This window comes from Rhipicephalus microplus, chromosome 7, assembly GCF_043290135.1.
Source record: "Rhipicephalus microplus isolate Deutch F79 chromosome 7, USDA_Rmic, whole genome shotgun sequence".
Classification (NCBI taxonomy): domain Eukaryota; kingdom Metazoa; phylum Arthropoda; class Arachnida; order Ixodida; family Ixodidae; genus Rhipicephalus; species Rhipicephalus microplus.
In genome coordinates this window covers 122,373,434-122,399,510 of record NC_134706.1, presented here as the reverse complement: position 1 = coordinate 122,399,510, position 26,077 = coordinate 122,373,434, and the positions used below count along the sequence as shown (strand labels likewise).

The 26,077-nt window shown below is 50.5% G+C and overlaps 2 protein-coding genes across 2 annotated transcripts in view; one reads left to right on the top strand and one right to left on the bottom strand.

The window, feature by feature from the left end:
* The window catches only part of LOC119179900 (uncharacterized), a 127,589-nt gene that overhangs the window by 81,604 nt on the left and 19,908 nt on the right, over window positions 1-26,077 (bottom strand). The window lies entirely within an intron of this gene.
* On the top strand, window positions 1,738-22,996 carry LOC119179088 (solute carrier family 22 member 7). Its single transcript, XM_075870099.1, has 5 exons — window positions 1,738-1,890; window positions 6,894-7,448; window positions 20,262-20,693; window positions 21,831-22,112; window positions 22,607-22,996. The coding sequence occupies exons 1-5, from the start codon at window positions 1,738-1,740 to the stop codon at window positions 22,994-22,996; spliced, it is 1,812 nt and encodes a 603-aa protein (XP_075726214.1).

The following is a 26,077-nucleotide window of genomic DNA, read 5'->3' as shown; positions in this document are numbered from 1 at the left end:
TCCTCTCAGTAATTACCTTTGTAAATAGCTTTTACACGACAGAGAGCAAGCTGATCGGCCTGTATTTCTTGAAGTCCTTGTCACCCCTTTTTTATGGATTAAAATGATGTTAGTACTCTTCCAGCATTTTGGTACCCTCCCCGTCAGAAGACACTTCGTAAACATGGCGGCTAGTTTATCTAACACAATCTGTCCTCCATCTTTCAGCAGATCTGATGTTACCTGATCCTAACCAGCAGTTCTGCCTTTTAAAATTTCCTTCAAGGCTTTCCTGACTTCTTTCATTACGAGTGGGATGTCATCTGGGTTACTGTTAGTTCTTACATTATCGCCGTGGTTGTCCCGGCTACTGTACAGATATCTCTGTAAAACTCCTCCGCTATTCTAACTATCCTATCCATATTGTTAACCACGCCGCGGTGATCTTATGGCTAAGGAACTCGGCTGGAGATCCGCAGATCGCGGAATCGAATCCCGGCTGTGGTGGCTGCATTTCCGATAGAGGCGGAAATGTTGTAGGCCCATGTGCTCAGATTTGGGTGCACGTTAAAGAACCCCAAGTGGTCGATATTTCGGGAGCCCTTCACTACGGCGTCTGGCATAATCATATGGTGGTTTGGGGACGTTAAACCCAACAAATCAATCAATTATCTATATTGGTAGTTACTTTGCCTTCCTTGTCCCTCAGTGCATACATATGGGTTTTGCCTATTCCAAGTTCCTCTTCATTGATTTGACGCTTCCTTCGTTCTTTAGAGCATGTTAAATTATCTTCATGTTATACCTTCTAACATCGGATACCTCACGTTTATTTATCAACCTCGTAAGCTCTGTCATATCTGTTTTGTCTGTTGTGTTTGAGCGTTTCATGCTTTGACGTTTCTTTATGAGTTTCTTCGTCTCCTGGGACAAATTGCTAGGGTGCTATCGAAGTACCTGACCTCGAACTTCCGTTGCACACTTCGTAATGATTCTCGTCAGGTTATCATTCGTTCAGTGAATTTGCTAATCCCACATATTACGTACTGATGTCAAGGCCTGGGTCAATTCGGTCATCTATTCATTTACGTGTACAAGTGTGACTTGCAAGTAGCAAGTCTCATTTATGCCTATTTGTTTATATCCATTGTTAATTTTACGCTTTGAATTGTGTCATTTTGGTGGGATTAGGGGTTTACAGAAGCAGGCACTTTTTCAGGTTTCATGCCTTTTAGTTGGTACCCAAGGATGATGATGATGGCCTTAAGTATGGCTCACACCCACTCTGAGGGATTGGCCAAAAACTAATAATTAGAAAAAATCAACTAATAATGTTATGTATATATTGCATTATAAATTGTTAGAAGAAATCAATTTTGTTCATTTATATATTTGTGATAAAAACCATGCTGATTCGATTAAGAATCTTTCTGCAGCGATATCCCGTTGACCAAGACCTAATGAGGAGGCTTTCAAGAAGATAATAATACATATGATGAAATGCAACCCAATCTGACTAAAGGCCGCCTTAACATTGTTTTTCCTCAGTAAATGGAATCTGCTACACGACAAATATTCGATCGTTTCATATCCTTGCTGCAATATGATCAAAGAGAGGAAGGAGCCACATCGGCTCCGTGCATAAACTTCAACGCATCACCACCATCATCCGTGGTCGCAGCACGCTCCTCCGAAGCTCTAGACACGATCCGCGAGCGTGACACAGAAGCGGCAGCCATGGCAAGAAGAAGCTCCAGCATGGAGGCCTCCTCCCGTACGATCGCCGCCGGTTCCTCGGTCAGCAGCGGGCGGGCTCTGTTGCAGGCAGCCACGGCCGACAGGCATCGTCGGCCGGCACCCGACGAGCAGCCGACCGAGGAAGGCATCCCCATGGGCGAGGGACGCTTCCAGGTGAACCTTCGCTTCAATCTCTCAGATGTGTTGTTACGGGGAGCAAAAGGCTCTTGAGAATATATTTGCAAAGCGTTTACAGCAGTCTAAGGCAGGCGTACAAGATGAAGCCCAGTCTGCACGAGATGTCAGTAAGCATCGTTTCCTTCCCTCATGTGTTCACATAGGTGCGCACAGTTTGGGAGGAGTTCAGTGGGCGAGGGGAAGAGGCGCAAAGACAGCTTCATCTGTTGACATGATAGGAAAAGGGTGGCGCAGCGACAAACCTACGCCCCCCCCCCCCTCACTAAGGGGAACCTTGCGCACGCTTACGTGTGTTCATCTGTGGCACGCTTTTACAACATGCCCACCAGGCTTGACCGTTATTTATTTAGAGTACTTAAAGTACTTTCTGCTGCAATGTGAGCTGTAGTATTGTCTATTGTGAGTCGCATTTTTTCGGGCCGGGGGAAGGGGGGGGAGCTCACTTTTTTTGTTAGGCACAATAGAACCACTCGGATAGGGAACATCATTGTGGTTTATAATTGTGACGTAGATTGGAATGAATCAAAGTGGACGAAAGAACAGCCTTTCGTACGAATGCCGTCCGAAGCCGCAACCTTCGAATTAATGGTGGCATTCTTAGTGATATGATGAATTACACCGAGCGAGTGATTTCAAGATGACGACTCACTACTTCGTGAATTACTTTCGAATGAAAGATTTAATCTAGAAGTGCACGTGACTAGGCTGTGCAATCATGTGGAATTATAAGAGCACATGAACTTCCTCCACGAACCAGCCCTGCTTGGGGCACAAAATAATGACCAAGCATGGAAACAGCGCAGAAACGGGAGGAGTAGAGGGAACACAACACCCTCGTCCCTTTCCTGCGCTGTTTACACGCGGTGTCACGTACCTACTGGCCCTTCGTGACACCCTCAAGAAGAGGAACGAAATATGACAAAAACAAGTTGAGTGCCAAACATGCAACGTGTAAAAGAGGCAGGCCGGCAGAAAATTAGCGTAGCATTTTAACTCGAAGCCTTGAACAACGTTACCAGAAAATTACGGCCTTCTACGGTGCATACAAAAACAAAAAGTCTAGACGACGGCTCCACGCTTTGCTGAAAGTGAGACAGCGTCTCAACCAAGTGCGGAAGAATCAAACGCGTGACTGTCCCCCAGAAGAGAAAGCCCTTTTTTTTTTTCAGACGAAACAACGACGGCTTCTGTGATGCCAGGTCCCCTGGTCACCCATGTGCTATTTTAGGGACGAAGCTCCTTATGACGTCACCGGATCGCCCCGTTATCGTTTGTAACAACCGCTCGTTGAGTCTCCAATCCAGCCATAGATGGCGCTTCTTGTAGTATAGAACGAATGCATACACGCTGAGAAAGGCAAAAGTGGCCCACACTAGAAGGCGTTTTGTAGCAAAAGATAATAATAAAATGTGAGTTTTATGAAAACAGGATTTACATTACACGTACCGATGGAGAGAGAGAGAAAGAGATGATCACGCCACTGCGATCACGTGTTCTTCGGCGGCGCCATGCGCAAGGGGGCGCTCTATAGTACTATAAAAGCGTCGTTATGGCGCGCGTGCGTTCACATGATCGGCGGATTGACAAGGCTGCCGAGCGGCGTGCGCGCAGGGCGTCGTGCGGACCCAGCTTCGCCCCTCTCTCCATCATTCACCCCGTGGATATGCTGTCATTTTTTAGTCAAGCAAGGACAACCAAGAATCATTCTAGCAACCGTGAATTATACATTTCTGTCAATCTCAAGGTAGCTTCATTACTATTCAACGGAAATAGCGATCTAATGGCGTTACTTTCTGCTATATGTACATTGCAATGTCAATAAATTACATTTTAGAAAGTTGCAAGAACGGGTTTACGATATTATCTAATTACTTTTTAGGAGCAATTAAGTTGCTTCTGATATGCAGGAAGCGATGCATCCAGTACACGTTTTGCGTGTATAAAACGAGATCACTTTACGGTTTCACAGGGAACGCGAAAGAGCCATTAGTGGTGTTATATACGTCAATCGATATGATGCGCAAAGTTCGCCGGCCGCAGACAGTGGTTGCCATAAGAGAAGACCACAAGAGCGCGGGAGTCATACAAAATTTCGTCAGCGACAATTAGCTTGGGCTTCGTGTATTGCATTGCTCTGAAGAACACTGCTTCATCTCTCGATGTCTCACTAGATGAAGGTGGATAATTTGCGCTTTTGCCGCCACATGGGGACAGACAACAGGACATCTTGGGCTGTTAAGCAGATGTTTTTTTTGTTTGTTTTAGATGCAAAGAAGCTTTTTGACTAGCCTGTGTAACGCTGCCCCGTGCGTCCATTCGAACCCCCTCACCGCACGTGTTGGAGCGGTGCCAAGTGGGTAAATTCGCGGCTGCGTTTCGACGTCATTCTTCTTCCTCACCCGCAGCAGCTGCCACCTCCTCCACCCACTCGCAACATACTTCTCTCTCACTTCACCCTATCGACCACCCGCAAAGCTCGATCGCACGTCGAGTGAAAACACTTGACAGATTTAGTTGAGCGTCCGCAGCAGCAGTATGGACGTGGCCTGCCACTGCGAATGGCTAGCAGGCTGCGTTCGTATGGTTGCTGCAGACGCGTGACTAAATCCGTCTAATCTTGCGGCTTGTTTATCTGCGATGAAACTTACACGAAACCGAACCCACCTCCCATGCCTTTGCGTTTCAAACAAACGTTTACTTGAGTAAATGCTACACTGAGTTTCACTTGAAACCACTCTTTCAACACCCACGTCGACGCCTGTTTAAACCGGGTCAATGCCGTGCGCACCGCTGCTGCTTCGCATCCGATCACGGTTCCTTTCGGGCAGATGGTCCAAAATTGTTTGCACATAACGGCGCGAATTAATAAGGGCATGAAACACCGTATGCAGCAACCCAACGTAATTCATGCGTATGCACCTACCGTAACATTGTTCGTTTAGTTGTTGAAGATACAAAACACAAAAGTTAACAGCCTAACATGGCGACACTGAAATCTATCCGTAAAACAGTCTACATAGCAATGACTACTGGCGTTAGGGTGGGATGGGGTAAAATGCGAAAAAAAAATTGAAAATAGTGAATATTTTATTTTTATTTCATTATTTACCATTGAATACCAATGCAGAAACTTTTCTTTAGATACAAGGTATGCGCCACATAAATATGACCATGTTGCCACAGTCCAAAGGGGTGTTATAAAAATAAACAAAAATGCACCATATGTCTCATTTTGACCTAACGTGCGGGGCGAAATGAGACACGGCCTTAGGTGATGCAAGATGGTGTGAAAAAGAAATTATCTCTTCAGATTTTGCAGTAGGTCGGACCTGAAATTCACCCACGCTCTCTTCATGAGCCCACTCCTTGCGCTCCACGCAATGAATCCAGACAGAACCCGCCGCTGTGATGCTCCAAAACTCGTATGATGAAGCACCCTCAGTTTTTCTTTGTGCTAATGGTGCCTTTTGTTGAACGCTTTCACCCTTAAACTATTCAATGATTGGAAGCTAGATAGGTTCCGACTCAGCTTCTTCGTCTCTTTTTGCATCATATGGTGGTTTTGGGACGTTAAACCCCACATATCAATCAATCGTCTCTTTTTGCTGTTTTGATGCAGAACTGTACGGGCCTTTCGTGGCTTTCAACTTTGTCAGCCGGGCTTTGTGAGGCGATGAATTTTGCATTTTATATCGCTCGTTAATTTTTTACTTTGGGATGAAAAAGATTTGATTAAAACTCGATTCCAAGGCGTCTTTGGGAACGGTTCACCTCAGAGATTTTTTTTTCAATTTTTTTTCATTCGCTTCTTGATAGCATCCTTGGGAAAGCGGAGCAGCCTCGATATAACGCGAATGGAGTGATTCCTGTCCTCAACAGCAGTCGGTGTTCTTTATGTCGTTTCCCACCCATCAAGCCCTATATAATATTTTTTGTACGACCTCACCATCTTAAACAAAAATGATATATAATTAGTTGAGTATATGGTTCACTTTATAAGGCACACTCTAAGGCATTCCGAGGTCTTTTTGTCGCATTTCGCCCCTACCACATGCCCTGATTAAAAAAATAGATTTGGCACCGTGCACCAAATGAACCTAACTTTTGGTGGTATGCAGCTAGTAGTATAAAGCAACAAAATAAATACCTAATTTGATGTACTGACGTCGGAGTAGCTTAATGCACAGATCCAAAAATTGGGCTGAGCAGAACTTCGTACTTTTTTCCGTGTCATGAAGACACCCACACCAGTCGCAAAATTTTCCTGCGCAAACGTTGTGAGCAATGGCAAATTTATACACATAAAAAGGTAGACGCCTATCAGCATCTATCGCTGAAACAAAGAATCGAAGAAAAGTACTTTTTGAGCTACAGAAGTCAGCACAATCAAAATGTCTCGTTTTGCTCTGTGTCTCATTTTATTCCACCCTACCCTAATCCTTCCGCGAAACTATGAGTGTGCGGGGTCGTCACGACGTGCACCGCATCACGAAGTGACGATGATCATGTACGAGTAATTTTCCCCATTGTCTAAGTATATTACTGACCCATATTGTAGCTAATATATGTGTTCCTACGGTGCTTACTATAAGTCCACTTCCCCCTTTCCTTCCTACCCATGCACATAGTCAGCATTTCTATCTGTACGTAAGTATAGGTACGCGTTTATTGATAATTACCGCAGGCAAAGACTACCACCGTCCTCTATGAGCGTCCACTTCTCTCCTCGTGACTTCGGGAATACTCGCATGGCGGTTACGCAGTCGAAATTGCGGTGAGAGGTATTACGGGCCAAAGCGACGGTCCAATTACGAGGCACGCCGTGAATGGTTGGCCTCCGGATAAACTTTAGAAAAAGTTCCTCTATAGCTAGCAATGGTGGAACGTGAGGACACAAGTATTTTAACGCAGCGTTCCGAGGCGGGTCAGCCGAAACGCGCGGGTATCACCACAAAAAAGAACTTTATTTTTACGTGCAGGTGATGGTGACGATAGCTTCGACGCTGGCCGGCACGGCCTTCTTGCTGCACCTGGTAAGCTTCCGCCTGACCACGCGCGTCATGGACCACTGGTGCCGACCGCCGGCCGCGTTCGCCAACATGAGCGTCGCCGAGTGGCGCCGCCTGGGCACCCCGCTCGAGGCCGACGGAAGCCGCAACCGCTGCTCGCAGTATGACCCCCCAGACGGCGGCTCTCGCGGCCACGTGGTGCCCTGCAAGGCGTGGGACTTCGACACCGAGCGCTACGGCAACAACATCGTCAGCGAGTGGCGTCTGGTGTGTGACCGACGCTGGCTCATCGAGATGGCCGTGCTGGTGTACATGGCCGCGTGCGCCATGTCACTGCCCCTGGCCGGCGCGGCGGCGGACCGCGTCGGCCGCCGCGTCGTCATGCACATCTCGCTCGCAGCGCTCCTGGCTGCCGGCTTCGCCACCAGCCTGGCCAACTCGTACTTGCTGTTCGTGGGGCTGCGCATTGTGGTGTCCACCACCAGCAACGCCTTCTGGCTCGTCCTCTACGTGGTACTCTACGAGGTGAGCGAGGACATGGGGCACAGTGGCGTGGCCATGGGGCCTGCATTAGAGAGGTTATGACCCCCCCCCCCCTCTCACCAGCCTTTTTGCATTTTGTGCGTATTGCAGTATGCACGCATACAAACACACGCCCGAACTTACATAAAGCAAGCTCTCAATCTTCAGCAAAAGGTTTCGGGCTGCACGCCTGGCGCAGCGAGTATGTCTACACAGCGGGCCTTTGACCATGCTGCTTCCCCCAAGCGGCATTCTGTATAAAAAATATATGCTTTACAGATTGCGCCGACACTGGAAATAGTTTTATGCACGACGATTCATGAATTCTTGCTATTTGGCCCATGACACTGGCAAGGCAGTAAACTAGGCATTGCTCTTTCGCGGTTCTCACTCTCTTGCCGCCGCACTATAGGCGCCCGACAGTGGACCAGAGGGCGGGACGAAGCTTTTTGGGCCGCCTCAGCATCGTTGGTACCGACCGCCAGGGGTACCAAGGAAATGAAACTCTCGCTGGACACATTGAGACGCTGTAGTGTCAATGCCTTTTTTGTCGCGTTTTCAAAGAAGGCTTCCTGGGCGCTTACATAATCAGCCGTGACCCCCCAGCTCAAAACTGAAAAAAGTCCGATTTTGCTGCCCCTACTCGCTAGGCCTTGTGTTCTAGCGCTACCATCAGATCTCGTAAACTGCATTGCCGAGTAAGGTACCGTCCGCTGACCAGCGGGAGCTGCGTTGCTGGCACTAGCCCAACCTAAGTTCGCCGACGTTCGCCGCTAGGGGCACGCAGAAAACGAACACGTGCATGTGTCACCGTGTATACCTGCTGCAATCAGCCCGCTCACGTGGGCATGGAGATGCGGGCATCACGTCCTCATTGGACTGACCTTATCCTATTGTTGCATTTTTCTCTCCTAGGCATTGCGTTCTGGCGCTGCAGTCACACCGGAAAACTCGACTTCGTGGTGCCTATGCCACCATAGTGAGCTGACGATGTCAACAGCTCTGTATTGCGTGACCCGCCCAGAAATGTTAAACGAGACTGCCTATACCAACAAGTCTAACCAACCAACCAGCTGAGCTTTTTGGTTGAGTAAAAAAAATACAGCATATCCACGGAGTCAATGATGATGAGTGGGGTGAAGCGTCAGGGCGTTTGTTCGTACGTGCATCAGTCCTTGCGTCAGTCGGTTCGTGCATCCATCCGTGCGTCCTTTCGTCTACATGTCTGTCTGACCATGCTTCCATTCGTCTGTCCGTGCGTGCTTCCGCCCATTCGTGCGTCCATCCGTGCGTCCGTCAGTGTTTCCGTCCGCCCATCCATCCATCCGTGAGTCCGTCCATGCGTGCGTCCACCTGTTCTTCCGTCCATGCATGCGGCCGTCCGTGCGTGCGTGCGTGCGTCCGTCTGTTTGTCCGTCTGGCGACGAACACGAGCCGCCGCGGCCCTCCGCACTCACCACTCCGCTTGCTCCATGCCCCACCAACGGCAACAATCCAGAAGACTGAGAGAGGCACTCGTTCCTCGCGCACTCAGGCACAGCCCGCGCAGCAGCCAGTCGCAGAGTAGCAGTTCAGCGCCATCATTAATAATCTCACTCATCTGCAGTTTGTATGTATTTTCTGTGAGACAGTGCCATCTATTCATAGGTCGGCACTTTGAGAGACTACTCACTCATACTCACTAACCATAATTTTTTCAGCCTTCACCCTCACTCACGTTCATACTCACGTCTACTCCCACTCATATGCGCTAACTCACGTTAATACTCACGCCTACTCGCACTCATGAGTACTCACTAACGTTCATACTCCTTCCTTGTCACACCCAGAGTACTCACTCACGTTATTAATCACTCCTTCTCACACTCAATATACTTACTCACGTTCTTACTCACGTCTACTCACACTCACTCCTACTCACTCACGTTCATACTCACACCTTCTCACACTCCAAGTACTCACTCACGTTCATACTCATACCTTCTCACACTCCAAGTACTCACTCACGTTCATACTCACTCCTACTCACACTCATGAGTACCGACACACGTTCAAACTCAGTTCTACCCACGCTGAAAGTACTCATTCACGTTCATACTCACTCTTACTCACACTCATGAGTACTCACTCACGTTCATACTCACTAATACTTATATTCAGAGTACTCACACATGTTCATACTCACTCCTACTCACACTCATGAGTACTCACTCACGTTCAAACTTACGCCAACTCACACTCTAGACCCTCACACACGACTACTCACACTAATGAGTACTCACTCATTTCATACTCACGACTACTCACACTTGTGAGTACTCACTCACGTTCATAATCATGCCAGCTAGCACTCATAGGCCCTCACTTACGTTCATACTCACGACTACTTACCCTGATGAGTAGAGTACTCACTCATGTTCATACTCACGCCTACTCACAGTCACTCACGTTCATACTCACGCCTACTCACACTCATTGTTCATGGCTCACGTTCATACTCACGACCACTCACAGTCTTAGAGAAATACGGACTGCTGGGCGAGTTGGTAATTCATTTTAACTGAGGTGCGCGAAAAATTGAAGAACAAAAGGAAGACACCTCGAGACAGCGCGCCGTGTTTAGGTGTCTCCTTTTCGTGCTTCAATTTTTTGTGCACCTCAGTTACTCACTCAGTTACTCACTCACCTTCATACTCACGCCTGCTCAAGATCATAGGCCCTCACTCACCTCCGCACTCACCTAAGAATTCACCTTCATACTTACGCCTACCCATACTCAGGCGCACTCGCTCACGTACTTTTACATTCACATACTCATCATCATCGCAGCAGGACAAAGGCCTCTCCCCTGTTCCGCCAGTCCACTTGGTCCTTTGCTTGCTGTTGCCACTTCATACCCGCAAACTTTCTAATCTCATTTGCCCACAAACCTTTGTCTCCCCTTTTCCCGCTTTCCTTCTCTTGGAATCTACAAAATGACCGGCAGAAAACAAAAGTGATGAACAACAACCTCGAAAGAAAACAGCGCTTGGAGATAGGTGGCAGTGCACTTGAAATTGGAAAAGGTATATACGTCTACTTAAGACAGGTAGTACCTGCCGAGCCGAGGCACGAGCCTGAAGTAACTAGAAGAATAAGAGTGGGGTGGAGAAGACTCGGCAAGCAATCTCAGCTCATGGCTGATAAATTGTCGCTATCCCCTCAAGATGAAGGTATATAACAAGTGCATCTTGCCGGTACTTACCTACTGAGCAGAAACCTGGAGGCTTACAAAGAGGGTTCAGCTTAAATTGAGGACGACGCAGAGAGCGATGGAAAGGAAAATAGTAGTTGTAACCTTAAGAGTCAAGAAGAGAGCAGAGTGGATCAGGGAACGAACCGGGGTTAAGGATATCATAGTTGAAATCAAGAAGAAATGGACATGGGCCGGGCGTGTAGCGCGTAGGCAGGATAGCAGCCGGTCATTAAGCATAACTGACCGGATTTCCAGAGAAAGCAAACGGGCTAGGGGGAGACAGTAAGTTAGGTGGGCAGATGAGATTAGGAAGTTCGCGGGTACATCATGGCAGCAGCGAGCACAGGACTGAGTTGAGTGGCGGATCATGGGAGAGGCCTTTGTCCTGCAGTGGACGTTGTCAGGCTGATTGGTTGGTTGGTTGCGAAACTTTATTGAGGTCCTGCAAGGCGCGCGTCAGCGCGCAGCGGGCGACTCCCACGTCGGGACCGTTAGGCCAAGCCTATCGGCCGCTCCGCGGGCCTGCTGGACGGCCCAAAGTTGGTCGGCCAGGAGGGAGCTGCGTAGGGCCGCCTCCCACCTGACCGATGTAGTGTTGGGGTTAGTGTACATTGCCTTGCACTCCCAGAGCATGTGCGCCAGCGTGGATACATCCCCACATGCGGGGCAAGTGTCATTGGGAAACACGTCAGGATAAATAGCGTGAAGGGATTTCAGGTTAGGGTACGTGTCGGTTTGCAGTAGTCTGAGCGTAAGGGCCTTTGGCCTATTAAGATTTGGATGAGGGAGTGGATATAGTCTCCGCGCAAGGTAAAAATATTTTGTTACTTCGTTGTACGTGGCAGGCGCGTCCCTGTTTTCCGCAACCCCGTTGGCCCCGAATCGTTGCCCGGAACCCGCGCGGTCGGTTAGTGCGCGCGCGGCCTCGTGGGCAGACTCGTTGAGGTTGGGGGGAGCGCCTTGGACCTGTCCAACATGTGCAGGAAACCAAATCAGTACGTGGTGCTTGATGCCGTCGCGGCCACCACTTTGGAGCACGCGCAGGGCTTTTTTGGAGATTACACCGCGCTCAAAAGCGCGAATAGCTGCTGACCTAGAGTCACTATAGATGACCTCCCTTTCACCTTCCAGGATGGCCAGGGCGATGGCAACTTGCTCGGCAATCGTCGGATCGTCAGTGTGAACCGATGCGCAGTTGGTGATTTGTTGTTTGGAGTCGACGACGACTGCGGAGAAGGCGCGGCTCCCATGGTACGCTGCCGCGTCGACAAAGCTGACGCCGTGCTCCTCACTGTGAATCTGCTTGAGAAGAGTGGCAGCTCTAGCCCGTCGCCTACCACGATTGTGCTCGGGATGGACATTCCTCGGTATCGGTGCCACGGTGATGAGGTCGCGAATCTCACGGGGCACTTGTCTCATCTTCTCGTCCACTTCAGCCGGAGAGTGACCGAGCTCTCGGAGTATATGTCTGCCGGTCTGGGAGCTCGAAAGGCGCGCGAGCTGGGCCCACCCCTGCGCTTCGGCAATCTCCTCCAACGTATTGTGTACTCCGAGCTGGAGCAGGCGCTCGGTGCGCGTCCTGATCGGGATACCGAGGGCCCGCTTGGTAATCTTTCTGAGCAAGACGTTGATCTTGTCACGCTCGGCACGCTGCCAATTGTGCATGGCTGCGACATATGAAAAGTGGCAGAGCACAAATGCATTGACCAGGCGGATTAGGTTGTCTTCCTTGAGGCCTTGGTAGCGGTTGGCCACCCGCCGAACCAGCCGAACCGCGTTATCCGTCTTGGCGGCGAGCTTGAGTATAGTCTTGCCGTTGGAACCATTGGACTCGATGGTCATGCCGAGGACCCGAATGGAGTCGACTCTGGGTATTACGCTGCCATCTCCGGTGTAGAGCTTGATATCACTCTTCGAGATCGGCTGCCAGTTTTTGGGCTTGGGCCCTCGCCTAGTGGGTTGGTAAAGGAGGAGCTCAGACTTGCTTGGGGAACACCTCAGGCCTGTGGGACGGAGGTGATCTTCCGTGGTGTCTATGGCCTCCTGTAGGGAGCGCTCAACTTGCCTGTCGCTGCCACCTGTGCACCAAATGGTAATATCGTCCGCGTAAATTGTGTGGTTAATGCCTTCGATACATGAGAGCCTCTTGGACAACCCGATCACGACAAGATTGAACAGGGTGGGCGATATCACTGACCCTTGTGGCGTGCCGCGCGATCCCAGCTCTATCTCCTCGGAGACAAGGTCTCCCACACTGAGGGTGGCTCTCCTACGGGTCAAGAACGATTTGATATATTTGTAGAATCTGACTCCAAGGCCGAGCTCAGCAATCGACCGCAACACGAAAGAGTGAGTAACATTGTCGAGGGCTTTCTCTAAGTCGAGGCCGAGAATGGCCCGCATGTCTCGAGTGTTGCAGTCGATGACTTGGTGCTTGAGCAGCTTCATAGCGTCTTGCGTCGAAAGCTTGGCCCGAAAACCAATCATAGTGTTCGGGTAGATCCCATTGTCTTCCAGGTACCGAGTCAACCTATTGAGGACCACATGCTCGGCTACCTTTCCCACGCAGGATGTGAGCGAAATGGGGTGCATGTTGTCCAAGTTGGGTGACCTCCCCGGCTTAGGAATGAGCACGGTGCGTGCGACCTTCCACGGGTCGTGGACCTCGCCGCTCTTCCATGCCTCGTTGATGACCTCGGTGAGGTAGTCGATTGACCGGTCGTCCAGGTTGCGCAGGGTCTTATTAGTTATGCCGTCGGGGCCCGCGGCAGACCTTCCATTGAGCCCGTAAAGCGCCTGCCGAACCTCTTCGTGGCATATCTCGGCGTCCAGTTCAGTGTTGGCTGGTCCTGAGTACTCAGGGTACGTTGTTGTTGCGGGGTTCGAGTCGACAGGGAGGTACTTTTGCACCAGCAGCTTCAAAACCTCCTCTTCTGAAGAGGACTGCTTGGCTTCGTGCATGGTTCGCGCTAGTACGTTCCGCTGGTTAGTTTTGGTGTTAGTCTCGCTGAGGAGGTGCTTGAGCAGGTTCCATGTCTTGCCATTACGCATCTGGCCATCTACCGAGTTGCACACCTCGTCCCACTGCTGCTTGGAGAGGACGCGACAGTGCTCCTCGATGTTCTTGTTTAGGTCGGAGATTTTCTTGCGCAACCTGCGATTGAGGCGCTGGCCTTTCCAGCGGGCGAGAAGTGACTGCTTGGCCTCGAGCAGGTGGGCAAGGCGGCTATCCATTTTTTCAACCGGAAGGTCAGTACTTATATTCTTCGTGGTACTTATGACGTCCTCTCTGAGCTGGCTAATCCACTCCTGTAGGCTTGGCCTGGTTGCAGGTAGGGGTCGGTCGTTGCGGACTTTGCGAAACTGGTCCCAGTTTGTCCAAGAAAATTCCCGTGCCCTCTTTCGAACCACTAAGAACTGCGTCACCAGGACGTAATGGTCGCTACCTAAGTCAATGTTTGAGTTGGCCCACTGTACATCGGGGAGATTCTTGACGAAGGTCAAGTCGGGAGTGAAGTCTCTGCAGGATGAGGTGCCCAACCGAGTTGGAAAGGCCTCGTCGGTGATTAGAGTCAGGTCCATGTCCGTCGCGTTCTGCCACAGTTCCGCGCCCTTGCTGGTATTGTACAGGTAGCCCCAAGTGTGGTGCGGAGCATTAAAATCGCCCGCCACAACCAGGGGGTTGGGACCTGCCAAGTTGACGGCCTTCTTTAAGAGGGCCCTGAAGCGCTGCCGTCGGTCCTTAGGGCTACTGTACACGTTGAGAAAAAAGATGCTGCTTCGGTCCGAGCTGCGCGGCAGAATCTCGGTCATGACATATTCGGCGCTGCTGGTGGCCATTTTGAGGTCGTGAGAGATGTGTGTGAGCTTGTTACTGACCAAGGTGCAGACGCCCCGGCCATCAGAATAACGCGAGACGGGCTTGTAACCAGTCAGTGTGACGTTTGGAGTTAATGTTTCCTGAAGCAGAATGACGAGGGGTTTTTCGCTAGAGCATCGAATGTACTGCTGCAAGGACGCCTTTTTACTAGGGAAGCCCCTGCAGTTCCATTGCCAAATGAGAAACGTCTCACTTGGCTTGGCCATCTTGGTGCTTTTGTGGGCTGGTGCTGCCCTCAGATTGGCTAAGAATAGCGTGGACGATGGGGCCCGTAGCGCCGGGCTGGGGTTGTACGACGGCGGTTGAGGTCAGAGCTGGTTTCACTACGCTTTCGAGAAACGACTCTACCCTGAATACTCGGTCGTTTTGCGCGGCCAGGGTGATCTGCAGTTGGGTGAAATTCTCCCCGAGCTTATTGATGCTTTCACTGAGCGCGGATAGCGTGTCTCGAAGCTCAGACCTGACTCGAATCGCTACGCCTTCCTGTTCGTAGGCGACGGCCCTCTTCTTGGGAGCACTTTGACCCTCACTGCTGCTGTCGCCGGCTTTAGTGCTGTGCACCTCCATGGGTAGGGGCATTGTATCGGCGACGCATGCAGCGGCGGGTTGCGGTGGTGGGTTTCTCGCGTTCTTAATCTCAGCAATTTCGGACATAAGCCTGTTTATAGTTTCCTTCATCGCTGCGTTCTCGCGTTTCAGCTGGGAAATTTCGCGCGCGCTCTCCGCATGCTCTGGGAGTGACCCCGACAGTACCTCAGCTGGCCCTCCTCGGACCGTGTCGGCCCAGGTTATAGAGCCCGACTTCTTGCTTCCCGCTGACACCCCGCTAGGCTGCTGTTGACGCCCGGTAGACCTGGATCGAGACCTGGATCAAGACCTGGAGCGGCTCCCAGACTTGTAGCGCCGGGTTCCTCCTCGGGACCGGGAGCGGCTCCTGGACCGGGAACGGCCCCTGGAATGGGACCGAGAACGTCGCCTGGAACGGCCCCCGGAACCACGTGACTGCTGGAAGTCTTGCCCATCCGTGGGGGGTGATGGTGGTGCCGTGGCTTGGCCTTGATCGGTGGCGCGAGACTTCTCCCAGCGCCTTCGTCGCACGACATACGGTATCTGGAATCTTTGCCTACAATCCTTGTCAGCCGTGAGGTGTTGACCACCACACAGCCTGCACTTGGGGGTACACTTGTGTTGTGCGTCAGGATTTGAAGCCCCGACATACGATGTCGCCTGGGCTGGGGCACACATCAGCACGGTGACCGAGCCGACCACAAGCGTAGCAAATGTCTATTTTCTTGCGATAGAGCGAACATTGCACAAGGGTGGGGCCGTAGCGTACAAAGTTTGGGACTCTATGACCGTCGAAGGCGACGATTACCGTACCGGTGCTGCCTATGCGCTTGGCTGCCAGGGCGAGCGGATTTCTTTCATTTACGATCTTGTTGTCAATATCATTCGGGCCGTCTACGAGTGGAATACCTCGGATCACGCCCTTGCACGTGGAATGAGGGGCGGCCTCGTAAGCACTGACCTCGTATGTTCGGCCCATGACGACGATCTGCCGAACTTTGACGTAGTGGTTGGCATTTTCCCTTCTAGGTGTGCTGACAACCATAATATTCTGCTGCACGTTGGGGCATAGCGTGTCGCCCCGCAAATCTTCGGCGCAGATGCTTGGGGCTGCCAGGATTGCATCAGCCACCACGGTGCAGCCGGTCTTGACAATATTGAGGCCTCCGCGGGGCCGAATCACGATCTTCGTATCCTCCCTGGGGAGCTGGGGCATCCGGCCAGCGCGGATGATTCTAGCCTTGATGTTATTGCCACTGTTGCGGCCTCGTGGGGCCTCGGCCGTTGTCGACTTCGTCTCGTTGAGAGTAGCACCATTAAGATTAGCGCCTGCCGAGCGCGCGTCAGCTCTTCTGGCGCCTGCAGACTGCCAACCTCGGTCTTGTGTCACCTCTTCGGGGGTTATGTCCTCCCCCACCACCTGATATTCCATTCTTTTCTGAAAATAAGCCCTGCGAAGAGCGAAAAGAGCACCCGGGAACGGCGACGCGGCTGGCGTCGCGCCGGCGTGGGCTTACCTCGTTAGGCTTAGCCCAGGAGAAAAACGTTCCAAAACGTGAAAATAGTCCACTCACGCAGCAGGTTTTGGCATCAAAATAGTCCTGGCACTTTCACTGATGCGACACAAACAAAGCTGAACGCTCACTTGAAAAATTCACTTGAAGATCATTGTAGGAAGCAGGAGCCACTCGAAGGTCGTATGAACAACACAGACGCCGCGCCGCGTCCCTGTCAGGCCGATGATGAATATTAACATTGAGGTAGCGTTGCGTGCACTCAGGTTACTCAAGAAACAATCGAGCTTAACAATTGTCGCTTTCTTTTAGGGCTGGTAGGTTCCACGAACAGGCAATGACTCAGCGCAATTACGACGCACCTGCAAATTTATTTGTGTGGCATGACGCGTAGGAGATGCTGATACATCGTTTAGAATCTCAGTAATGTGTTACAAGCACTCAAAACGCGCTTTGGTAGGCTACGACGCACGCGCGCGAAATAGAGACGCTCTCGACAGCTTCAGTATACTACACGGCCGCCGCTGATTACCCGCCAGAACCCAAGACGTTGCCATGCCATCCGGCTCGGCTGATTCGTTCGTTACATTGCCCCTAGCCCCTTCTGACTGCACTAGCGGGACAGGCGGGCGCCGCGGCCACCCCGGCCACCCGGCAACTGGTAGGTGTTCTGTGGCCCGGCGCGACCGTCGAGACGGCGCCTCCCTTCTCTGCCTCGCCTTCAGATGGAATGCGTTGCGTACGGCAGTTTCGTTGGCTCCGTGCCGGCACTGTCGATTGCAGGGGGCCTTATTTATGGATCTGCGGACACGATTAACGTTCATTGGCCGTGTACGTACGCAGGGTTATCGCGGACAGCCGAATTAAACTGTAATTAACGAGTTGCGTTATGTGCGTTTTTGTATTAGCCTGCGTTATGTGAATGATAGAATAAATTATCAAGGGTGATTCGGCGCTTATTGCACATTGTGTCTGCACTGTTGAAGGCATAATAAGCCGCCGAAAACTGAAGCGAGGGTAGGGATTGAAACGGCGATGCGAACAGGGTCCGATTACGCTATCGCATACTATACTATTGACGGCGAAGCTCAACCGTCCTCCAAGCTTTCCTTTTTTTTTTCTTAATGGGGCACTGAGAAGGCGAAGTTCGCACACAGCTTCGCGCTTGAGAGGTCATGAGATCACTTAAGGTTTTCGTTCAAGGCAACCTTCACTTGAAGGACAACGCAGAGATAGAAACTGCAAAATCGCTGCGCAAAATGTGCGTCGCGCACACAATGTGCTTTCTCTCGCGGGCCATTTCAGCGTTTTTTTTATTCTTTGTCACTTGTGCAGTGCATTTCTTTTTTCTGAACCGGCTCACGTGGCGATTTTTGTTAAAGAGCTTCTCAAGACCTTGTTTTACATGTATTATCAGTGGGTTGCGTAGACTGAAGCGCAAGAGGTAAGTGCAGCAAGAACGGTAGCTATAGGGACAGGCAGTTCAAAGTTATTCAGCCTAGAAAATTCAAATTACAATAAAATGGACGGCTACCCTCAACTCGAGTTTTGCGCGGCCACCTCGCACCCCCCCCCCCCCCCCCCCATCTGATGTATTGGCTCCCCCAGTTTTCAAACTAACTGAAGTCTTTTACGTACAGTAAGCTTGCATGCCATAGTGCCCGTTATTTCCAATGTATTCAGGACGCCGTTACGATGGTTACAAATATTTATCACACTCATAGTAACTCACTTATGTTCCTACTCGTTCCTACTCACACTCACAGCAACTCACTCCCCTTCGCAATCAAGTCTACTCACACTCATGAGTACTCACCCACGTTCGTACTTACTCCTACTCACATTCATGACCTCTCACTCACTCCTAATCGCCATCATGAATACTCACTCAAGTTCATACTAACGAAGTTTAAACTCCTAGTTCAAACTCCTACTCACTCACGTTCTCACTCACGTTCATACTCTCTCCTTCTCACACTCAGAGTACTCACTCACGTTCATACTCATTCCTACTCACACTCACAAGCTCTCAGTCATTCCTACTCACACTGATGAATACTCACTCACGTTCATACTGACGGATACTCACACTGATGAGTACTCACTCACGTTCAAATTCACATCTACTCACACTCATGAGTACTCACTCACGTTCATACTCACTCTTACTCACACTCACAATACTCACTCACGTTCATACTCAATTCTACTCACGCTCAGAGTACTCTCACATTCATACTCACTTATACTCACACTCAGAGTAGTCACTCACGTTCATAATCACTCCTATTCACACTCAGAATACTCATTCACGTTCATACTCACTCCTACTGACACTCATGAGCACCCACTCACGTTCATACTCACTTCTACTCACACTGAAAGCACTCATTCATGTCCATTATCACTCCTACTCATACTAATAAGTGCTCACTCACGTTCTACTCACTCCTACTCATACTCATCAGTACTCACTCATACTCACACTCACTAAATTCAAATGAGTATGAATGAGTGTGAGTGAGTGTACTCATGAGTGAGTATGCCGAGCTATGCATCTATTATAGCGTTTGGGAGATGCTGCTGATTACGTCTGACGCGGGACAAGGTTAGACTAAGAGGAGCTTCGCTTCCGAAAAATTGATTCATAATGCCATTAGAGCGGCACATCGCCGGCCCATGGCTCTGGCGCTAGTGAGTAAAAGGTTCTGTCAAATAGTATGGCATGCCTTTTGCGTATGGCATGAAACCCTCTCTTCCTCCTGCATGTCACGCATGTCCGCATTTCTCGGTCGTGCTGGTGTGTGCGGCTCACGTGTTTCGTAGTTTGTATCAACACACGAACAGCGAGAAACACCGGATATTTATGAGACCACTCTTCGGTTGTTCGTTACGATAACAACATGTAGTTGTGTTTTAGATGGAAATCGCAACGACCCTTACACACCATATGTTAGAAAACTTCAATAATATTTTAAATTCTCGCAATGCTTCGAATCCACCAGAATCCATTTATTATTGCAGCGCACATAAGCGTTCGTCGCAACACCCCTCTTGCTATCATGTCAATGTATGCATTGACATGATAAGCGAGAGCGGGGCTGGCTTTGCGCCCCGCTCTCGCTCCCACCCCCTCCCAGAGCGCTCGCCTATGACAGCGAACACTCAGATTGATTGATATATTGATTGATTGATTGATTGATTGATTGATTGATTTGTGAGGTTTAACGTCGCAAAACCACTATATGATTGCGAGAGACGCTGTAGTGGAGATCTCCGGAAATTTAGACCACCTGGGGTTCTTTAACGTGCACCCAAATCTGAGCACACGGGCCTACAACATTTCCGCCTCCATCGGAAATGCAGCCACCGCAGCTGGGATTCGATTCCGCGACCTGCGGGTCAGCAGCCGAGTACCTTAGCCGCTAGACCACCGCGGCGGGGCAGTGAACACTCAGTATAGACTTCAAAGAGCCAGACATAACTGCAAGCGGTGGTTGTGTTCTGTGTGGTTTCGTAGTGCGTATACAATGTATGCATCAAGCTAGGGCCAACTATAGCTCCAGGTAAACGCATTAGCCAGTTGTTTGCCAAAATATTCGCCGTTTTCGTCGGCGCAGGTGTCCACTCCGGCTCGCCGCGACCGCTACTGCTTCATTGCTATGGCCGGCGCGTCGGTGGCCATGCCGGCGACGATGTTGGTGCTGTTGCAGCTGCGGCTAAGCTGGGAGGCCCTGCACCTGGCCCTGATGGCGCCCACATCGGCCATGGCGCTGGTCTACTGCAGCGTGGGCAACGAGTCGCCCGCCTGGCTCATGCGCAACTGGAACGCGCGCGAGGCCGAGGCCGTGGCCATGCACGCCGCCCGCATCAACGGCATCCCGCTCGAGGAATGCCGGGCGTGGTTCGCGCGCGAGTCCCGGCGGCGAGACAGCGAGATGCCGCTGCCATTGTTCGACCACAGCCCGTTTGCCATCTTCGCGCCTGAAGTTAGGAGCAGCCACGCGCTGATCTCGTACATTTGGGCAGCCACCAGCTTCGCCTTCAATCAGGTTCGGTGCCATGATGCAGGGGTACCGGACGCCGGTGGTTTAGTTGGTTGTACGTTATCTTGAGACGGAAAATGCAAAACTTTTGAAAACGGAGAAAACATGTGCAAATACAAAGCTGCAATACGTGCGCTGGTGCTTAAATTATTCTGTGTGATCCTGCCCCTTTTGTTTACCGAGCTACAGCCGCACAGGCGTATGACGGTAAAGGGCGACCGTCGGACCTTGATGTTGCATCCCAAACACTGTTCACTTGCGATGTTCATGGAAGTCATGAACGAAAAGCAGGCCATAGCGAAAAACACCACCGTTTCAGTATCATTTTTTTTTCATCCGTTGTAAAGCATGTTGCCATTTGGACTCGACCAACAGAGCTTTCCGACCCTGAAGGTGAACCCTGCGCACACCCATGGTGCTATTTATCACCTCAATGCAAAATGAGAGATAAGAACGAGACACTTACAAATGTCTGCATCACGCCCTAATCCCTGACAAGATACAAGGCGCGCGACCAGCACCCACCGATCGTGAGTCGTATTCAAAATAAGCTTCACAGTTGTGTCGAAAACGAAAACGAAGCAATGAAATGCTTCCAACAATAGCCTGCCTTTGGTCTACGGCTTGCCGCAAGTGAAAGAGCATATAGAAGAAATAGCGAAGCCTGCACTATAGGCCACACAAGGCTTGAAACAGCGAAACTGCACGATTAAGGATACTCTGATGGTTTCTAGGTTATTTCCAGGCTATAGGTGGTGGAGGTCGTTTTATTGTTGCTTAGCGATCGTTTCTAGGCTTCAGTTGAGCGATGCTGAGTTGTTTCACTACAGATGGTCACAGACAATACCCATGGCACCTTCTTGCACGTGCCTATATGTGTTTTTTGTTATATCAGGGGTTTCATGTCCCAGAACCACGATATGATTGAGAGAGGCATCGTAGTGGAGGGCTCCGGTAATGTTTGACGTTCTGGTGTTGTTTGAAGTGCACCCACATCGCACAGTACACGGGTGTCTACCATTTCGCCTCCATCGAAATGCGACCGCGCCACGGCCGGGATCAAACGCACGAACTTCGGTTCAGCTGCCGAGCATCCTAGCTACTGCTCCATCGAGGCGCCTGCAAGCAAAGTTTCCCTCGCAGGTGAACTTGAACGACATCGTGCCGGTGCAGAGCGCGTTCGCGGCCGTAGGCGTCGCCTGCATGCTGCCCATGTACGGCGCGGCGTACGCCTGCTGCCTGCGCTTTGGCGTAAGGCGCTCGCATGTGACGGCCGGGCTAGCGTTCAGCCTGCTCGCCCTCGCACTGGCCGCCGCCTACGGGTACCAGCTGCACGACGCGAGCGTGGCGCTCATCGTGGCGCTGCGCTTGCTGGGCAACCTGGTCGTGGTGCTCGCCTTCGTGGTCACCGTCCGCCAGTACCCGGTGAGCGCCCGCTGCACCGGCCTCTGTTCGAGCTTCGCACTCGGCCGGCTCACCGGATCACTGGGCGAGGTCGGTATAGTCTTGAGCGAAAGCGCGGGCTAGCTGCTAGTCCATAGTTACGAATCTCGCGTCGAATAATCTACAGCAGTGACAAGGAGATACGAGAAAAATGCGAGTACCACGTGTCCGTTTTATTCGCATCATGTTTGGTGTGGGATTTGGGCTTAACGTTCATATTTTTGGTAGCTTAGGTCGTACAAGGGGGCTGTTTGAAAAAAACATGAACAAAGATACACTGAACGTAGGAACTGATCCCCATTATGCGCGATTCGGGAACGTAAATGGCGACTGGTACAAAGCAACTAATGTTTGCAGATTTGTAAGAAAAAAAAAGGACCCCACTGTAACCATGTAGCGCCGCATAGCTTTCGTTTATAACCTCGGGTATACAATGAGTTCCTCGCTAAAGGCTGCATCTGGTGACGAACCGCCAGGTGCTGTTCCGGTGGGCGCCTGAGCACCGTCGCGACATCGTCGTGTACGTGATGGCCATCGTAATGGCGCTGGCGGCCGTGGCCACCGAGTACCTGCCCTACCCCGGCCTCGTGTCCGCGTCGGGACCCGTGGAGTTCGCGCCCAGCGTCGTGGTGCTACCCAGCGTCCAGCTGCCCGTCTACCGGAGGCACCGGACTATGAGCCTGGACAACGCGGACTACCGACGGCGCTCCATGCAGGACTCGCTGGTGCCCCTGCCCAAGGGACCTTACAAGGAGAGGGCGGCTCGGACGCGGCGGTCCCTCAGCGATGACCGGCTACCCGAGCAGTACTCCGTCAGGGTCTCCGCCAGCAGGACGTCGCTGGCGTCCTCTGCCAGCCGCCTTTGACGAGTGCTTCCGGGTGGAACTCGTTTTTCGATGTGCCATTTTCTGCGCCCATCGAACCGAATTCGTTCATTTCGCCTGTAGTTGTAACATGCAACGTGCGTTTCGTTAGACGTTTTTATTCGTGTCGATCATGTGACGAGCGGGTGCGATCGTGGCGCCCTTATTTGCTGCGCACTGCTCGCGATGAGACGTTCTCTTGTGTTTGTCGTTTTATTACTATCGCTAATATATCAGCCAGTTATTAACTTTTATTCCGCACGTCGTTTTGGGCTAGATGACAGTGTCAGTACTTTCACCGCTGAAATTTTTAACACACTTTTGCACAGCTATAGTCACCTCCTCGGTAGGCTGCTTGCGATGCGGGATCATTTGACGTCGCATGGTGGTGCGGTGTTTTGATGGTAGTGTGACCGGTGTAAAAACAACATCCGACGCAGTCACTCCTACTGGCGGCAAATGCTTCCGCGGTTGATATATATTGTCTCCAATATGTAGCGGGTACTGCGGTGGCCCTTGCCTTCCCTTAACAGAGAGACATGCGTGAATGATTCAGCAAGGACGAAAATAAAGATATTCGGCTGACGCATGAATTGTGGGAGTTGTTTTACCTGATGCCAGAGTTGTTTTACCTGATTGCCTGATGTGCCGCATTTTATGCCTAAAGGGTAGCTTACGATCAACTCGCGTGGCGGCCCAGGCGTCATATTTATCAAAATGTAGCACAAGCGGCAGTCGTTTGAACTTGAATTTATTTGAAATTTAAATTCAAGTGGTAAATTGCATCTGTTGTATACAAATACATAAGGAGGTGAGTGAGTGAGACATCTTATAAATGAACTCGTGAGAAATAATACGCAACAGTGAACAGCATTGTAAACAATGCAATATACATAGCAAACAGCAGTAGTAAACAGGTCGCACGTATCAGCAGTAAGGTGTATAGGCAAGCAAAGGCGCTATATATCTTATTCAGACATAGCGCAGCGTTATACAGTTGATGGCTACTCTGTGCTTCAACTTTACTACTCCGTCTGGTGACAAAAACTTCACGTTGGTTCTATACGGCTCCTTCTATCACATCTATATAGCAGCAGTGTTTCGTTATTCTTGCGGATAGATTACATTGTTTTGAAACATTTCTGATCGTGTCAGCCGATGCGTGCGCGTTTTCCACCGCCGCCAGCACGCGTGTCAGAGGTTGTCATAGCACTCCCGAAATATGAGTCCTTCCCATTGTGAGTGTGTTAACACTATATACCGTTGCTTTTACACTTTAAGAAACGTTTCCGTCGTAATCATAATCATTTACTGCACTCTATGACCAGTATCTTTCTAGACACCGTAGACCAACGCTACCCTCAGCGGTATACGCGTGCCACGCCTACAAGGATGGAGTGGAGATGCGCGCATGCTGGCAAACGAGTGGCTATGCCACGCTGCCTGTCATCCACGGTGGTGTCATCTATGCTGACGCACCGCGCCAGTTCTCATGTGAACATGACAAAAACAGAAATCCACCACACACACACAAAAAATGAAGACTGACTAGACCAGAATACCCAATACTTCAGACTGTACTTGCGTTACGGAAGCTCTATACGAGTCAATTTCCGCATGTGGCTTCGAGGAAAAAATACTTGAACGTATAATATCACTCCCCACAGCCTTAGTAAGTCGGCTGTACCAAAGTTACTCTATCTCTCCTAAGTACTGCGTCTATATTACATTAACTCATGAGCTATTCGCAGGTGAAGAGAATTTACTGGCGACTTAATTTTGGCCTGTTATCCAAAGTAAGGAAAAAAAATAGTCGGGCTCTTATTTTCATATATGCATACTCAAAATTATATTTAATGTTCTCGGAAGGACTTTGCCTCACCAGGTACAACGACATCACGGAGGCATTTTATCTCGAAGTAAGAACCTTCTCCATGAGGCTCTGCGGAGCCCCGCTCTTGACGACCTAACCTGGGCGGCCCAGCACGCCCGTGAGGCGAATTCGAGGCAAGCCCTTGACGTCCCCTCATGAGAGGCCTAGGCCCGGCCACCTAAACCTGCTGGCTTCTTATATTAAACTTTATTCCTCCTCTCCCAAGCTTCGTCGCAAGCTAAACAGAGCACAGGCAACCACCCTCCGCCTTTTACTGACACGTACACTTGCCACTGCATAAAAGTAGCGGGTCTAAAAGAAAGTGAAGCAGGACTGATAAACATTTGCTGAACTTCATCTTGCAACAAAGCAGCTCTTGGCAACACGGCGCCAAACGGAGCCGAAAGAGCGAAGATCAGACGAATCCGTATACTACCCATCATTCCCGCGCTGGCTGAAGTGCCACGCGTTGCAGCTCCCGTATAGACACTAACGCCAGAGTTCTGCCTGGTGAATTTTTAGCAAACTCTCTCCGTCACTGCATCGGTATGTACCCAGATGCTTATCCTCGCCACATTTTTAATATGTGCAAGACTCCGGTAGCCTCGCTCCCACACATAACGTGAGATGTAAGCCCTAATACCCGTTCCGTGATCCTCTCGTCGAGATGGCCCTCCGCCCTGCGCATCTCCCACCACATAGCGGCTTGGGCTGCCCCTGCAGCAAGCTCGTGAGGTGGCGGAGAGGCAATACCTCGACGTCCCGACGTGGGAAGCCTATATAGGCCCAACCAAGTCAACTGCTGGATTTAATTATTAAAACTTGATTCCTCCTCATTGAATATCGTCACTCATATATGTAAAGATGTAATGAAACAAAGCGAGCACTCTTCTGAGCCTCTGCGTAGACATTATGGACCTTATAGCACCTTGCCTCGCCCACTTGTCATCATTCACTTCGAGGAGATGCGTGGATTTTTTTTTAAGTTTTTCTCTGCTCTTATTTGTTCTTCTATTTCTCACTTTGGCTTCTATTATTCGCACGTGCACAAACTCTGCCAAATCGAATGCTATTGTGATGTCACTGCGATGGCCGAGGAAGCAAGGAAGGTTTATGCCGCCCTCGCTTTCTCTTCTTTCCCTTTCAGTTATATATATATATATATATATATATATATATATATATAGTAAACGCGTCTCTGAAGAAAAAGT